Source organism: Aspergillus pseudodeflectus (genome assembly GCF_044049435.1).
Source record: "Aspergillus pseudodeflectus strain CBS 756.74 chromosome Unknown BJX68scaffold_47, whole genome shotgun sequence".
Lineage (NCBI taxonomy): Eukaryota > Fungi > Ascomycota > Eurotiomycetes > Eurotiales > Aspergillaceae > Aspergillus > Aspergillus pseudodeflectus.
The window spans coordinates 149,192-166,485 of NW_027263823.1; the positions used below are offsets into that span (position 1 = coordinate 149,192).

At 50.9% G+C, this 17,294-nt stretch overlaps 5 protein-coding genes across 5 annotated transcripts; 1 reads left to right on the plus strand and 4 right to left on the minus strand.

Moving 5' to 3' along the window:
- Window positions 1-1,141: 1,141 nt before the first annotated feature.
- BJX68DRAFT_257514 (uncharacterized protein) lies at window positions 1,142-2,363 on the minus strand (the record flags this gene model as incomplete). Its single annotated transcript, XM_071043359.1, has 2 exons — window positions 1,142-2,146; window positions 2,208-2,363. 2 exons carry the CDS (start codon window positions 2,361-2,363, stop codon window positions 1,142-1,144), a joined length of 1,161 nt encoding a protein of 386 aa, XP_070895520.1.
- A 92-nt stretch (window positions 2,364-2,455) lies between these two features.
- Window positions 2,456-4,252, minus strand: BJX68DRAFT_244157 (serine hydrolase domain-containing protein). Its single transcript, XM_071041257.1, has one exon. The coding sequence runs from the start codon at window positions 4,118-4,120 to the stop codon at window positions 2,936-2,938; it is 1,185 nt and encodes a 394-aa protein (XP_070895521.1). The 5' UTR covers window positions 4,121-4,252; the 3' UTR covers window positions 2,456-2,935.
- Window positions 4,253-6,609: 2,357 nt separating this feature from the next.
- On the plus strand, window positions 6,610-8,681 carry BJX68DRAFT_157129 (uncharacterized protein). The gene is made up of 4 exons (XM_071036773.1): window positions 6,610-7,541; window positions 7,613-7,728; window positions 7,778-7,960; window positions 8,012-8,681. The coding sequence occupies exons 1-4, from the start codon at window positions 7,230-7,232 to the stop codon at window positions 8,532-8,534; spliced, it is 1,134 nt and encodes a 377-aa protein (XP_070895522.1). The 5' UTR covers window positions 6,610-7,229; the 3' UTR covers window positions 8,535-8,681.
- Window positions 8,682-9,033: 352 nt separating this feature from the next.
- Window positions 9,034-9,864, minus strand: BJX68DRAFT_270258 (pectate lyase; the record flags this gene model as incomplete). The annotated part of the gene is made up of 3 exons (XM_071046580.1): window positions 9,034-9,288; window positions 9,353-9,451; window positions 9,514-9,864. 3 exons carry the CDS (start codon window positions 9,862-9,864, stop codon window positions 9,034-9,036), a joined length of 705 nt encoding a protein of 234 aa, XP_070895523.1.
- Window positions 9,865-12,369: 2,505 nt separating this feature from the next.
- BJX68DRAFT_278091 (uncharacterized protein) lies at window positions 12,370-16,717 on the minus strand (the record flags this gene model as incomplete). The annotated part of the gene is made up of 5 exons (XM_071048462.1): window positions 14,704-16,717; window positions 14,447-14,654; window positions 14,230-14,265; window positions 13,874-14,088; window positions 12,370-13,701 (listed from the first exon to the last, which is right to left on the minus strand). Exons 1-5 carry the CDS (start codon window positions 16,660-16,662, stop codon window positions 12,370-12,372), a joined length of 3,750 nt encoding a protein of 1,249 aa, XP_070895524.1. The 5' UTR covers window positions 16,663-16,717.
- Between the last annotated feature and the right edge of the window lie 577 nt (window positions 16,718-17,294).

A 17,294-nucleotide genomic window follows, 5' to 3' on the forward strand; every position in this document is an offset into this window, starting at 1 on the left:
GACGGGGAGGCTGAGCCAGAAGCTGCCATGATGTACTGCTAGAAGAAACGAAGTATCAGGCATGGAGTATAGATTGTGATACACACCACCATCTCCACGTAACATAGGTCGTAATCGCGTCCCCAATCACCGGCGCCACGACCATGGCAATACATTCGAGGCCTCCAACGGTACTGTTGAATATCGGTCTCCAGCGAAGCGGGACCGTATGGGCGATTGCACTGCATAGCCTTCTTAGCACGCACCGTAAATTCAAAGAATTTGGAAACAAGGCAACACACATCAACACCGCATTCAAAAATCCCCGCCAAGCCACAGCCCGCAATCGCCCTGCCCACAATAAACGCAGCCGAGGTCATCGCCGAGGCAGACATGATAGAACCAATCTCGAGAATAGCCACCGCTGATATCGAGAATCCACTTTACGGGGAATTTCTCGTAGAGCTATCCGAAGAGGAATTGCGTGGAGCAGGTTGTTAGTCGGTCTACCATGGTTGGTAGTTTGGGACCAGGTATAGCATTTAGTATAGAGGTGTAGACGGGACCTACAAGCTGAGCCGTACCAGCCGATGTCATTCAATGAGTGAAATTCGTTTGTTAGAGTAGGTGTTGCTGTGCTGACAATTATATTGGCCTATGGTCGTGGTTAACGGCCTGGTGCGATTGGTAGGTGATGCTACCTAAGGGATGCTCACAAGCCCTAAAATAAAAATGCTAAGTAACCTTGCCAGCTAAACAGGTATGGCATCCAATCAGGTTTTAGTAGCACGGAACAAGACTTAAATTCAACGCCCAGTTTATATTGGGAGAAGAAAGATTAAACGGGGGCCTGATCGTCTGCTACATCAGAAAATAAATCATGACCGGCGTGTCAAACTTGACGATACTACAATTTTTGTTTCTGTACACGATCACTCGCAGCGTGCTCTTACAAAGCGTTCTAGTCATGCCTGCCCACGGGCTCTTCCTCCTGCTGCCTGAAGGAGCTCCAACCTCGATTGAGGATAATTTGAACGATATCCGTTTGGTCATACCAGGCTCTAGCTGAAGAAAAGGGAGAAGGGCACAATTGCACAGTAAATGCATTAAGTATATTCCCGAAATGATATGACTAGACTAAGGATTTACGCTCACTTTGACCCTAATCGAAATAATCAACTCTCTCAGAATAGCTAGTATAATCTGTGAACTGTGAGCTGTTGTGGTAGGTACCTTTGCCGAAACGATTTGATCTAAAGCTTCCGCCCTTGATAGCTTCCCTGCACGAAGCACAGGCCAGCTTACCACAACCAGGACACTGAAATATGAACTTTCGAGTAACGGATGAGCATCGACTGCAGCAGGTGGGAACATCAATTCGGCTCCACCAGCCTTGGTGATGGCATGTTTCTTTCTCGTGGAAATTCTGCTTTCCCTCACTCTGACCAGAGTTTCGCGATCGACTGGCTCCCTGCTCTTGGCTTGGATACTTATATCCCTTGTTCGCTTGCTGGGCCTGTTTTTCTTGTTGTTTCTTAAGTTCCTCCGCCATTCTCCTATTAGCCTCTCGACGAAGGCGCTCCTCTTCCGTCCTTCTCTTTTCTTGTTCTTCTCGTTCTTCTCGTTCTTCTCTGTATTTCTCCGTACGAATCTTGAACTCCGCTGACGTGATACTGCTGTGGGTAGCGTTAATTGCGTTCTCGAGATCTCGGACGGCTGCTATTTCTCGCTGGACCTTGCTATCTCTGATGCTCCTCGCTGCGATTTTCTGAAGTCGATCATTATCTCTCTTAATCCTCTCCTCTTCTGTTTCCTGGTGTCCCTGAAGTATTGAAGTAAAATATCCCCACCATGTTGCCTTTCCAGATTTCTCTCTTTCGATATTTTTGATGTCCTGGTCTAGACTAGCTATGTCGCCGTGTAGCTTTGCCAAACGTAACCGTGCCAGACGCAAGTCGGCTTCTTGCTTGTGCAGCCGATTCTTAAGCTCTCGGATTTGCAACGTCAGTGCTGGGACTTTGTTTGTTTTCTCGCGTTTAGCAGCGCTGGCTGAGTTCGTGGGCTGATTTGTCTGAGGTGCTGTGTGGTAGAACTTGGTGAATGTATACTGAGCGTCGTAAGTTTTGCGGCTTTGGGGGTCCACGAGAGTTGAATATGCTTCCTGGAGCTATGTAATAGTATTGTTAGCCGACGCCGAAACATTAGTTAGTGGGTGGGGATATCCGTGCCAACTGGAATTCAGAAGTCGCTGTGGAGCTAGAGTTCTTATCAGGGTGCCTAATTCTTGCAAGGCGCTTATAGCTTGTCTTGATGCTGTCGATATCTGCTTCTCGTGGGATCTCAAGGATTTTATAATAGTCATGAAGAACTTGGGGTGAAGACATTATTTTTTGATTTATATACCCAGTGATAACTATTCTTTGCGGCTTTGTCAACCCGCCCTTTTGAAACAAGGGATCAGGAACCACAAAATAGTGGAGTGGGTGGGGTATGATTATTCTGCCTATATTGTCCGCTTATATTGTGCTGTCAATCACCCACACACATGGTTAGGTAAGTGAAAAACTAAGAAGTTATTTTAACTATTCTTAACTAATCTTCTCTCCTTCCAGAGCTGTCTATTTCTTTTGACCATATTCTTTGGGAGTCCATGGGTCCACGGGTCTTGGCTTTAATCTACTCTAGTTCAGCGCTAGAACTTAGAATTAAGACAAAGTCATTAATCTGGTTGGAGGTAAAGGTATTCACCCACATTATAAAGTTGCCGGACCCTTTTAGACATGATAATACTCAACAAGCCCTGTAATTCAAACTCGGCGAGGACGATCCTGACACACTGGCCATCATGACCGACCTAGCCGGACCGAACCGCCTATTTCTCCCACTGCACGCCGGGTATAATCTACCTCTGTCAAACCCATGATTATGCAGTTTCTGAACGGAGCTTGTCCAGATCCTAGGCAGCTTGGGTAGCTCCAAGTATCTCATAAACCGCCTTGATATATGCTGCTGGGGAAGGATGTTCGGCGCTTAGCATCCTGTTCATAGCGTACGCGATTGTGAGCCTCCTGTCGCTATCCATAACCACGATTGAACCCCCCCATCCACTACCCCATCCAACACTGCCCTCCGGCAGCTTGCCTTCGACGATCCCCGACCCAGGCCCGGTGAGGTAAATTCCAAGTCCACGCCTCCCGCTCCGCCCCGTCACCAAATCTATTCCTGTCGCATGCTCTGTAAGCGCCAGCTTCACTGTCTCGGTCGATAGCAGGCGATGCCCTCCGTCCGCACATGTGCCGCCGAGCGAGAAGCAAGAGAGGATCTTGACTAACGCCCGAGCGTTTGTGTGGCCGTTAACTGAGCCCAACGTGCTGGACCGCCAGAGCTCAGTGTTAGCGTCCTCGGCCGTGGGCTCGGGGTTACAAAGCGTGCGCATGACGATCGAGTCCTGCTTATATCCCGCCTGTTGGCTAAGCACCTCCTGGATGGAAGGCCCTGGCGGAGGTACGACGGGGGCCACCCGGTTCCAGTCCTCCTTGCGACATCCAAGCTGGAAGTCCGTCCCATCGCCTAGCGGCCGGCAAATCTCCTCCATTATGAACTTGTTGATTGACATCCCCGTTTTTCTTCGCACCAGCTCTCCGACGAGGAATCCCTGCGTTATGCCGTGGTATCCCATGGCGGTTCCGGGAGGCCACAGCGGTGCCTGGCGCGCTAGCTTGTTGGTTGCCTCCTCGACGTCGTATAGGTCCTCCAACGTCATATTGTCCTTCCAGGCGCTGAGACCCGCCGTGTGGGCTAGGACCTGGCCGACAGTAACCTCCGACTTCCCGTTTGCTGCAAACTCAGGCCAGTGCTGGGCCACCTTATCCTCAGGGGCAAGTAAACCACGCGAAATTAGCATTAGAGCCGCCAAGTTGGTGACTAGTTTCGTGGTCGAGAAGACATTTACTACCGTATGCTTTTCCCATGGTTTCTTGGTCGATGCGTCGGCGTAGCCCCCCCATATATCCACCACGTTATCGCCGTCGAGATTAATACACAGACTGGCACCGATATCTTGTCCGGACTCGATGGACTCTTGCATTAAGTCGCGTAGCTTAGAAAACCGGGCGTCACAGTGGCCTTGGATCTGAGCCATTATGTTCTTGGTGGCGATTAACCAATACAAGGAATGGAGCTCGAATTCAAAGAGAAGAAAGAGGTGATCCCTATGTATAGGTTCCGTTGAAACTAGTGAAGTTTAAAAGCAAGGACTCGTGTGAAGCTGATAATGAGTGGGTGAAACTTCCACATTCCAGAGGATCCCCTTTCTTTTAGAACCCACCAAATTTCTATTTTTATCCCGTATATTACGAAACAAGTGCTTTTGTATTGGACGTATGGATAACAGCCTCGGCTGTCTCTGTATTGTTCAGTTTGAAATATGTTATCTCCCAGCAAAAACGCCAAGCATACACTAACCCAAGATAGACTAATAAGCTTGGCATTCCTCTTTCAAATTGGAAGAATGAAAGTTTGGGGGGCAGGCTCATTTCGCCGATTACTGTATGGAAAAAAATCAAAGGCTCACTGTTCAGTATCTGCCTCGTTTCTCTCAGTTCGCAGTCCAGAAGACATATCAAATCAATCTGCAAATTGTGATACGACTAAGTAACACTCCAGTAATGTTGTCACAGCGGGTGCCTCAGGCAGCCCCGACAGGAGGCCGTGCGACCGCCGCTCGGGATCCGACCCGTTTAGGCCTAACCCCTTTAGGCCAAGCCCCGAATGACTCTCTTGGCATCGCTGTACATAAAAGACCCATGGAGAATCGCTGGTCTTCCTGATCCCCAGCGGTTCGTTTCTGAATTAATTAGCATACAGCTTCTCCTTCCTCTTTCGTACATTACTCGTAGTTCGACATCTCGTTGCTTGCTAGGATCCCGCCGCGGGTGAAGACCGACTGGTAACCGCCACCGATCCGACCCGCCGCTTACACACGATGAACTGGAGAGCTGTAGGGTCGCATAATCTGTAACCTAGGAAGCATTGAGAGATACTTGCAGGAATCGAGATGCGAGCCCAGGACACCAACTTCACTTTGATGCCCTACGGCTGCGGAAACAGAGATAACTATAAATGTGGCTTTAAATATTCTAAGCGCGGCTTGGCATCCTCCTTCCATGAACTCAATTGCCCTTGTTAGCGAGCCCCAGAGTGAGGATCCTCAGCCCTAACGAGTCACGGATATCGACACTAAATATGCCATAGCATGTTATGATATTGATGCACTATGTAGGGCCCCCAGAGAAGTTTACTCCCGCCATAAAGGTCTGTTACGCCACTTTCGAGTCATGTATCTTAATCATTATCACTATAACTACTGCAATGAGGTCAGTGGATAACAAGATGTACGAGTAAAGGCACATTGTAGATAAGCATTGCTTGAATATTAGATACCTTAGGGACTCCCCTGGTTTTTGAGTATATTAGGGATAATACTCTTGTCCAGGAACAAGGCGAAAAGTGTATTCTTAAGCTTGCTTGCGTGTGCTGTCTGTTGCTTGGATATTAAGAGTAATGATAATGAATGACGATAGTAACCATTACAGCCACTGAAGTTGTGTTGATGACTTGACCCTGGCCATGATTTCTGACACAAGTTGGTAAAATGCTGTCGCGGTTGCTAAGATAAATCTAGAATAATAATTTCTAAGTCCTTTAAGATCCATGTAATATTATAATAGCCCGAAGTGATCTTGGATTGGACAAGAATATATGATTGGCGTCCATAATGCTGCTAACGCGAACAGCGCTTAATTCTTCGTCACCTGTGCCCAGGTCCAGGTTATGGGTGGTGGCAGTGGAAATCCTGGACCCCTTATTGCGATTTCTGGTCTCTATAGTAATGAAGATCCTGGGACTTATTTTAATAACTATTACCCTCTGGTATGGCTTTTGATTATGCTCTTACTCTGCTTTTGAGTTTGAATGCTTACTGTTTTTTTTTCCTACTTACAGTTGTACATTATCCCGGGTCCGCTGGTGTGGTTTGGGTAGGGTGTGCTACTTGACACTCTTGAGCTAGTATACTTAGTAGTGATCGTCTAATGTTATATGTGTCGTGAAGTGCGCAAGTTGGAAGGTGGAAGGTGAGCGGTGATCATATTTCTCGGACGATATTCTTTTAGGGCGGTTTGGGGTAGCCACTGGTATATGTATATACAATTATTTTATCTGGTAGTTTAAATGGCTTGCTGGTCAAGCACATGCTTCTTACATGGCGAAATCCTGCCTAGTTCTGCAGGTTGACGAGAGGATCACCAACATAACGCTCGTTTAGACACGGTTTGCATTGCCGAGACCCTTGCGGACTATTTTTAGTAGCATTGGCTCCGTCAGCGCTTCTCTCTCCTTGCCCCCCATTCCTTTCCCCTCTGTCGCGTTTTGATGTTTCGCCTGTTTTCAAGTTTTAATCTTATATGAGTAATCAATCTGTTGGCATCGCCTGCTCTGGTCTGAAACCAATCCGGGTCATCAATTCGGTAGAATTGACCCCAAAACCCGAACCGAAAGTTTGGATTGCGGGGTTATGGAAGATTGTCATTGGTTCTCTTCTACTGTTGCTTACACTGGAGAACTGTCAAGGGCTTATCGCTCATTGCCCCATCTGACATAATCTAGTGAAATATTACCTTCAGTAGTCAAAAGGCTCTGCACTTTGAGAAGCTCCTCGAAACAATTTTGTGTGTGTGTGTGTTCACGATGAGCTCTGTCTCTAATTTTTCCGTTGATGAGATTATCTCGATATTTCCTTCACTGGAAGCGCCGCTCCTGATAGATGAAGGGACCTGGCACCCCACACCTCAGCCTGCGCATCATGGGTTTATGTTTGTGAATACGCAGGCTGATGTTTCGCAGTGTGTCGGCATAGAAAGGCAAAAAAAGGCCTTCCTTGCGAGAAACGCCCATCAGCGAAAGAAGAAAGAAGCTCTTGATCGGTTGAAATTGCCCCAGCCGTACAGGGGCTGTGCCCCACAGCGAGGAGAGAAGGAGGTAGAAAACGTCCACAGAAACAAGACACAGATTCATCCGACACATGACAATAGTATGTTGCCAGTCAGAGTATCTGCCGTCCTCAGCCAGAACCATGCCGACCCTTTTTGCGCCTACCCTGTGCCAATGAGCAGCGCCATGCATCTGTATTTTCACCATTGTAGGTCGTCTGCTTATTACTAGCTTTCTCATATTTGCAGCCGGCACTGAAAATGTTCTTAGACAGATTCTACGTGGTTCCTACAGCGTATCCGTTTAACGTTGACCGGATGAACACCTGGTGGGCTGAAAGGGCGGTCATGTCCCCAGCGCTCCTCCACACCAAACTCCGTCTCGCGGCTGGACACAAGGCGGCTCTTGAATCTCGCAATGGTGTTTCTTCTGTAGCATGCCAGAGATCACGCAGAGATTGCTTACAATTTCGAATGAACGCCATCAGAACCTTGAACGATATTCTGCAGGATCCCGTGACTGCGGTCGCAGAGTCTACAGTGTTACTTGTTGGTTCAATAGTGACAATCGAGGTATAGTTAGAGTTCTCCCCCATTGATGAGTCAGGTTTGAGGCTCTTTTGATTACTAACTGGTCTGCTTAGACTATCAATGCCGAATTTGCGGCTCTGCAGACGCATATGAAAGGCCTGGCTACGCTTATAGACCTAGCTGGCGGTCTTGATGCATTGGAGCACATGACCCTTTCCAGCATATACTAGTACAACACCCCTCTCATGTCTGTTGCGTTCGTGGCTGATTGCTCCCAGTGCTGTCACGGCGTATGCGGCTCTGCAGAACGAACCGCCGATCATCCCAATGTCAGCCAAGTTTCGCAGCGAGATACTTCAGGAGCCCGCCATTTTCCATCCAAGGCCTGATGATTACGCAATCGGCTTCGTAATCCCACCCTATATAGCTACTCTCGGTTCTCGCTTTGCTACCTCCCCCTGGTACACAGAGGTTTCTCCATCTCTAAAGTCTTTTCTCACGACCTTCACAAGGCTCATCCAACATTTCGAGCTTGGCAAAGCATATCCCGAACTCGTAACACACACCGACAATGATCTTTTCACCGTCTTTCAACACGACTTCCTCTCCGCTACTTGCGATCCAACATACAAGATGAACGATCTTAACCCGCCTCTCCGTTACTCCCTTCTCATCTACTTATACGTCCGTGTCTCGCATCTCCAATCTCTCCCCATCGTGCGCCACATGGTGGAAACCTTCAAGCACATTCTTGCCCCCCGCATTCCGTATCTCCTGGTGATCGCTCCTGACTTGCTCCTCTGGATGCTTGTTTCTGGAGGGTTGGGGTCCAAGGGCTACAACACTCACTCATGGTTTGTTCTTCACACTGCGCATGTGGCGCAGTGTCTTGGCCTCAGTGACAGCCATCAGGCACGACTCCTGCTTGGGGAGTTCTTTTACACCGATCAGCCTGAGGATATGGGGGCAGATTTGTGGACCGAGGAAGTGGTGGCTTTGAGTGCAAGTATATGTGGTGACAGTCCTGGTTTTTGACGTGTACATAGTAGAGTAGGGGTGAAGTCACTGGGCTGTTTCAAAGCCCGGAATATATGGAATATTATATAATATTTTAATAAGAAGTAGGTAGTCTGCAATACTAAGTAGTAACTAGCAGGCACTATAATTCTAGCTAAAGGGGCTAAAAGTAGCTTTAGACTGAAAAGTAACTTCTTTTTTAAGTAAATCTACCTACTAGGTAAACCTATAACATAGCCGACCTCCTGATTAATAAAAATTAGTAGTAGTATCAAAATAAGGCTACTAAAGCCATTTAGCTCTATTATAATATTCTAGAAGGTGGCCTGTGATAGAATCAACAGCCCAAGTGGAGTGTTCAAGTTCAAGAAACCCGGATGTACAGAGGGAGAAAAGATGATTATATAGATTAATCAACCGAATCAAAGATGCTAACAGTGTCGCACATGCAGCCAAAGCCAAAACAGCGGCTGGCCTACAACGAGCTCACGGCAAGCCTATACCGCCACAAATACTCCTAACCAGAGCAATATCCGACCTTTGAAGGCTCACAACCGCCAGCACAGCCCGAGTAGAGCACACAGGGATGGTCAGCATCAGTACAAACGTTGACAAGTGTGGCTGTGTCCCCATAGTTCTGGTTGATGCCGGCAACTTCACCACCGTCGCGGGCAGTGACGCCCTCGATGTAGACGTTGCGCTTGCACTGGGAGCTGCAGTTGCCGCAGGAGCGGTAGACCTTACCGTAGTCCTCAGCGTAGAAGTTGATGATCTGAGGGGGCACCGCAGGTTAGGGACCGCCATGGACGAGCTATAGAAAGCCAAAGAATACTCACGTTGACTGTTCCACAGCCATTATGCTGAACAACCTTGTCTGAAGCGTGGTAGGCACCTCCTCCAATAATCCAGGTGTGGTCGCCTGCAGAGTCACCGCGCTGCAAGGATCAATTAGTATGTCCGCGGGAAGGAACAGGGGTGGGAGTGTTTGGGAACGTACTACAGTGATGGCATCCTCGCAGACATCCTCGAACCAGACAAACTCCAGAGTGCAGGGACCCTCGCAGTGGACACCCTCCTTCTGGTCCTTTCCGATGATAACATTCCTCAGGGTAGCGCCGGATCGGAGGATAAAGACGGCGTCGTCGTTGCCGCCCTCACCATCACTGCAGGCACCGGATCCGCGGTCATACTTGGCCCAGCCGGCGTCAAAGACCTCTCCCTCGCCGATCTCAATGGGCGAGCTGTTGGAGTAATGGGCGGTGGGGGTGGGGACACCTCCCTCGTACCCAAGGCAAGCAAGGGCAGTGGGAAGGATCAGCGTAGATGCGAGAGCGATCTTGGACAGCATGGTTGCAGAGATGAAACTGACGATCAACGTTGGATGACAATCTGATTGCGCAAGCAGTGTCGATCGGGGAGTTCGAGACATTTATACTTGTCGTTTCCCTCGACCGCGGAAGAGCATTGGGCGCCTAGAGTTTTCGTCTCCATTGGTGGATCAATGGATAATGATCAAGTCAACAGATTACCCTGTTTCATAATCACGAGGAATAGCTTGCAGGGGAAGAGCTGTGTCTTGGCTGGGCAGCTGCCCGCATGTTCCCTCCAATAATGGAGCACAGCACCATGGCATGGACAATGAGAGGAGCGCGTCCTGCGCCATCGGCAGTTCAGGAACCCAGCGGAACGTCAAATAGAGTGCTGCCAAGCAAGTAGTCTGGAGGTCAATATCTCTACGTGGCTGGAGGACCTCAGAAATCGGAGTTTATCCTGCTTTGATCAATTCCGGTGGAGGTGGAACCCCACCTGCGAAGAGTGTGGCGCCTGTCATGACTCGGCAGGACGTTTCTTGTTGGTCTTGTCTTGAAGAATTAGGGAGACTTGCAGAGAGTGTGGCGCTCCCAAGCCCTCGGGCTCTCTATCCGAAGCAGAAGGATGGAGTTAGCTCCTTGAATTCTTTTCACAGCCTGGGCTCGAAGCATTCCATGGGTGAGGCAATAGTCTGGCCACACTTTCCATTTGCCCCAAAAAAAAGTGAGCAAATTTCTCTCCACCTCAGAGGGTCGGTGACGGTCAACGTTCAAGGGTTTCGGAGCACCCCACATTCAGCAGTGGCCCCGTTCGTTCTGGCAAAACAGGGTTCCCCATAATCATGAACCAGTCCCTGCACTTGAAGACCCTTTCTGGCCATGCAGAACCTCGACCTGCAGAATCAATCAGATAAGCCCGTCCACTAGAGCAGCACCCCGCGTACTCCGCATCCCATCCGGACAATAACGCGAGGCAGCGATGCCGATCACAGGGCATGAATAATTCCACCGCGGAAAATTGCCTCGTAAGCCTGCAAGCAAGCATCGCCAAGAAGCCCTTTGCATCTGCAGAAGTTTTGTTCACACCGCTCCGCGTCAGAGTCGTCTTGGCAAGGAGGCTGTACAAGTATGGGATAGATATAACCACCGGTGTTTCAGAATCCCAATATCCGACACGGAAAACACTCGGCCTCGAATAAACGTCGGACCCCTTCGGGATTTGTCTCGGTCGAGTAGTGATCATCCAACTACGAGACGAGGTAAAATAAGCTTAGACTCGCTTTATCGAGTCAGGAACCAACTTACTTCTCAGCAAACGGCGGAGATGGGATAGTGCTCTGAAACAACCGCTCCAGGGCATGATTCCAACTTCTCCAGTCTCCTGATCGCAGCCTATGCCCGAGAATGTTTCGCTGCAGACGTCACAGACCATGTGGTTCGAAGTTCCGGGTGGTACTGTTCTCTCCACTACGGTACGTGGTTCCGACGCACATTTCTGGGTGTCGCTGCGCAAATAACATCTTGACGCAACCATGATTAGGGCGACCATATGTTGCTTGTGGAGTCCAGTGTCACCCAGAGGAGCAGAAGCTCCGATATCCAGGCCGACCGTGGTGACCAGCGAGTCATGGACTGAAGCAGGTCATCCGGCCAAGCAAAGTCGAACGACAGCTGAGGTCGAGCCCATCTTGGTTGCGGCGAGCTGGATTCGGAATGGGGCATGCGTAGTGGATTATGGGTGGATGCGAGTTGATGAAAACAGAACCAAACACTCGGACTTTTTGAACAGAGAGTGGGGATTCGAAGCGACACATTGATACAAGGGGGTAGAAGCGACTCTATACACAAAAGCCACCCTGACAACATGACCAAGATGAATGATGTGATTGTTAGAATGTACCTACCGAGAGCAAAGGCTATGGGAAAGTTGTTGCTACTACCAGTCGCTGTTTTTCTGTGTTGACTCCAATTACGTAGCGGAAAGTTCACCCGCGTTGCTCCTTCTGACAGATACACAACGGTTTTCAACCATGTAAAGTCAGGTTGATTGGGTTCAACAGAGGGCCAGGAAAAGCGTTTGTGAAGCACTCCCCTTAGACGCCTTAATACTCTCTCCCTGTTAGGAACCTTATATAGCGATACTAGTGATGAACATTGAACATAGGTTCTGGGCATATCAGACCTTTAAAGGTGGCTCCTTTAAAGGGTTTGATATAGTGGCCTAATGGTCCAAGTTACCTTTTGCACGTGACCCAGAGGTGCATGTAACAAATACCTTTTAAGTTACCTAACATTAGTATATAATCTAGTGTGCTCTCTTCCCTAATATTATTAAGAATAAGGTTAATATCTTTTCTATTTAGCAAGGCCTTGGATACTTTATTATTTCTCTATGTTATAGTAAATATTAATACTATATAACTATTTCTCTTTGAAATAATGCCCAGATTAATGGATATATACCGTTAATGAATATGCATTAGCACCCTGCTGTTCATGTGGTTAGCTCACTGATGGCGCAAATCCCACTAGCGATGCCTTGTCTAGATTGTACACCTATCCTTGAGCTTTGAAATAAGATTCAACCTCCCAGAAAGCCTATCGCCCAATTTTGCAACATCCGCGGCGGGCATCCCTCTGCGCGCTTTGGCAGCCTGGCCAACCTTGACAACATCCATAAGCGCTAGCGGCGTCAGGATCAAGCTAAAGATGGCCAGAGGAGCATTTTCAGGATCGTCAAGGATTGTATAGACGTCAAGGGCCACATTGCCCGCGGCACCCAGGAGCGAGACAATGCGGCCGATATTCGCGAGGGAGCTGACGGCGCCCATGACCTCGCCCACGACGGGGACAAAGAAGAAGATGGCGCTGAGGAAGGCGAACAAGATAGACTTGGCCTTTGCCTCTTCGATCTCCTCGGCGATCTCGACAATGGACTGCATGTTTTCGATTGCGTCGGAGACCATGAGCACGGGCATGGAAACGGCGTCGATTAGCTCGTTGATATCGCCAAAATACTCGTCGTTCTTCACCTTGTCAACAACGTCTGTGAGTTCAGGCCCTAGGGCTTTGAGCTTATCATACGCTTCGGAGACAACGTCCTTGGGGTTGATCACATCTTCGGGGTCGTATTCGGTCGGAACCGGAAAGTTGTAGTCCCATTGCCTGTCTGCGCAGTGCTTTTCGGTCGGGTAGCAGGGGAAATGGTTCACGTCCTTCCACTCGATATCCTCTTGTGCCACGCCCGTCTCAGTGAAGAGGTCTGCCCAGAACGCGTCGGGGTCCTCGAGTGTCCAGTACACAGACTGCGTATACCGCCCGTCAGACGGCGGCGACTGCCCGCGCATCGAATAGTCCGGCGGGCACGGTTGCGTCATGTTCCGGTACCGGTACTCGGGGGGATCGCAGTGAACCTCGGGGTTGTCGCAGTTACCCTCTGGCACGCAATCGTACTCCTCGCAGTACCGGCAGTTGATCTCTGGGTGGTTGGTGGCGTGGGAGTCCTCGCACAACTCGCAGCACTCGATTTTCTCCGTGACAATGCAGCTAAAGTAGTTCTCGCCGTTCTCGTACATAAAGTTCTCGACGACCTTGTTGGACGCGGAGACCACGGCTTTGGCGTAGGTTTTGAACTTGCCGTCGTAGCCATCTTCCATCAACGCGTCGTACGCGGTTAGCGACGCGGTGAAGTTCTTCTGGAGGGCTTCGAGCATATATTGACCGATGCAGAGCTCATGGATGCGACCAAAGTCCTTTTCGATGCCTTCTAAACTATCATATGTGGCAGTGCACTCTGGGTCATCGGGCAACGGGGGTAGAAGATCCTCGCCGCCCTCTCCCGTTTTGTAGTCGTAGTACTCGTCATCCGTATACGACTGCAGGTCCACAGCCCAATCAATCGTCCCCGCAAAATTATAGCCCCTCCAGTGAATGCGCCTGGTCCGTTTTGTTGTCGGGGACATATATGCCACCCACTGAGTGTCTGAGCGTTATCAGCGGAAGATCCGTTGTTGCGCACCGAGCCTGAGGGTACGTACCATTATACACCATGATATCCGAGTTCGAGGCCCCATCGTGCCAGGTTTGCACATTGTCGCCGAGGAACGCAATCCGGTCAATCTCGGCGTTGGAGATGTAGCCCCCGGTGTCTGTACAGACGCCCTTGGCTGCTGGAGAGTTGAGCCGGTCCCCTTCGAAGAAGCAGTCAGGCCCCGTGCATCCTTCCTCGCTCATTAGGAACGACCGCCCGTAGCTGGACTCCCCTACGTAGATTTTGTTTGTATGAACTCCCGCTTTTGTAACTGCGCCTCGCGTTAGCGAAAATATTAATCTTGCACAGGGATAAGCGGCCCCGCAAGCGTGATTAAGCGTGGGAAAGGGAAGTGATAGGTAGGGCAGCTTACTCATGGACAGAGCGTAGGTTGTCTCAGTAAGATTGACTATGTGTAGCTGGCATGTCAGTCACACGCACTGGTGGCTTTGGAAACAATGAGATGGCCCACCGTGACTTCGCAGACAATTTCCCGTCGGGCAACCTTCCGTTGCATACTGGTTGCCGGCATCCCATTGGCCTTTCTGACGTCAGTTGCCGGACGGAATCTCCGGTAGAGGGTGACTCACCATGGAGATCGTAGGTCATGAACACAATATAATCCAGCTCCTTAGCCATCAGGTCAATAGGGAAGGCCTTGAGATACCAGTACGAAGCCGGCGCAGCAATCGATAAAGACTTTCCCTCGGCCAACTGCCCGCGCATCACGATCAAAAATTTGTAGTAGTTCGGACCGTCCGTTTCGAGGCCCGGTGGGGTCCCAGGTATATCCACGGCCTGAACGCGCGTAGTCAGCACAAAGCTCATTTGATGGGAAGAGACATACCCCTGGATATTCCCAGTCAAAGTCTACACCGTCTAGTTCATGCTCCGTGACGAACGCAGCAACGTTTGTCGCAAAGGCCTTGCGATTCGGCGGACTCATCGCCTGACGAAGTATATCGTACGTCTCCGGCTCGGTCGAATAGCCCCAGCCGCCAAAGGAGACGATCCTCCGCACATCGTCCAGCGCCTTGAAGTCTTCCCATTGATTGTATGGGTCAGCGATCTTCACGCTCCAGTCCGACGGGTCGACCTCTATGAACGCCCAGTGAATATGTGTGTAGGCCAGATTGGTGTTTGCGTTCGCCGCGCGCAGCCACAGACACTTGCGGTTGAAGTTCCAGCTCTCGTAGTAGCCGACGCGCCCGTAGGGGACGACGATGTCGCCGTCGGTGTTGTGGATGTCGACGCCGCAGCTCGAGACGCAGCCGTTGGTGTTGGCGGGCGAGGTGCCTGGATTCCCGGCGGGCCCTCGCTCCTCGATGCAGAACTGTTCGTTGATACCGCACTGGCCCCAGATGTTGCAGCATACATTCAGGGGGCAGGGGTTCAAGTCTTGGAGCGGTGTCCCGTCGGTGGGACGCTCAGTGCCTACCTTGGTTGGTCCGCAGACCGCATTGGCCACCGGGGCCGGCATGGGCGGATCGCCGTTGCTCAGACAAATATTGATTCCGTGGTTGAGGTTCCGGCATCCGTTCCACCCCCAGGTAGTCTTGTTGTTGAACCGCTCGAGAACCGTGTTCGTGAGGCCGTAGGTAAGCGCCAGCGTCGTGCAGTCATCGCCCGGCTGCACTGTGTACGAGAAGCAGGACCCGTCCTCGTTCGGCTTGGGCCGAATATCAGGCAGTGTCCCACGGTTGCAACACAACCGCTGACCGGCCAGTATCCGCCCTGGCATGCAGAGTTCTGCGCTACCATTGTACTCGATGAGATCGGGCTTGGTAATCCCGCACCGAGCGGCGAGCGTGTCACAGTTGTCGCCGGCGATGGCCTTTTCCACCGTGCATTCTGCTCGAGGTTGCAGAGGGGTCCGGTCAGCCTCAGATGGTGCTCGCCTCTCACTGCTGGAATGTGAACTCCGCCCGAGGCCTTGATCGACCTCTGAGAGCGAGATATTGTCCCACTCGGTCATTTCATCAAGATCGGCCACACATTCGGCATTCGACCACGTGCTCAAGAACTTCTGCACTGCCGCGACGTTCCCATTGGTTTCAACAGCGACTCCGAGGACATGGTGTGCATTGCGATTCACCCCGCAAAGCTGCACCAGGGTCGTCTCAGCCACTCCGTTCTCTCGGACCTGCTTTTGGAGGCGCTCTAGCACGGAGGTGGCCGTGTCCCTTCCAAAGCCAGGGCCGAGGTACATACCGGCAACGGTACCGTTGGTGTAGGCAAGAAGCACTGGCGTATCACAGTTCGAATCATCCCCCATGAACCGCTCAAGGTGTTCGAGAGCCGCAACGGCGGCGTCAACCTGACTCGTCCGTCCGCCTTGCTGTCCAAACTGCACCGACAGCTTTACCTCATCCGCAGAGTCCGACAGACACTCGCCCACGTCACGCTTTCTCGTTGTAGTCAGCCCGTGTTCGTCTTCCGCGATTGCCAGATACAGGGCATTGGCGGTGGTATTCGCATTCTCCGGCTGTCCCGCAGTGCAGGCGCGGATCTTGACAAAGGCGTCTGGTGCGTCGACCGGAGTCTTGATTGCGAGGTCGAAGAGCATTGTCTCCGGGCAGTGTGTTAGCCGCTCGACGGCAGAGTAGACCGTCCAGCTGTCGGGCTTGCTGTAGCCGCACTCTGCAGGGCAGGGGTGGAGGTCGGCATAGTAGGTTCCGGGGCTGTCGATGGGTACGGCGTCGCCCAGGCGGAGGATCTTGTTCCCCTCGACATCTTGCCCAGCGTTGGAAAATGAGGGGAGGAGTGTCCACAGGAAGGCTACCCATCCGAGGGGTAGTCGGGACATGCTGAGAAACGAGAGATGGCAGCAAACTGCGAGCGCCGGCGAGCGGGATAATAGACGAAAGGAAAGAATAAAAGAGGAGGTAGAAAGATGCCGCCTCCTCTGCCGGATTGCGTTTTTCCAGAGAGCCCCGAGACTGGTTTATAAGATACTGCCACCTTTCAAGATGGTTTCAAGATGGAAAAAACGCTGCAGATGTAGGCGCTGCCCCCACCGGACGCTGTGAATCGGACCTAACAGCTCGCTCGGTGACTAGACAATGAAGTGACAAATACCTACGGAACACCCGAGAGAATCCTAGCCTCGCAACCCGACGCTACATGAACAAGTGAGACATCCCAGCGGCGTGCTCCGTCCCCGAACGAGGCAAAACTACGCTACGGAGTGCGATCCAGACACTAAGGATGCAGGGGTTATAAAATTCTCCCCGACAGACTGTCTTGGCGGCGGCTACCTCGATGGCCTAGGGTTATTGTAGACCGTAGAGCAAAATTTCCTTGAGTTTCCGATTCCAATGTCCCTTCCCTAGACCAATGCTAGGCCCCTTGTAAGATGTATTTCTATGCTCGACCAGAGCTGTTTTCCCATCCCCGAGCAAACTCATTCCCCTATTTCGCTGGCCTGGCTTCTTTCAC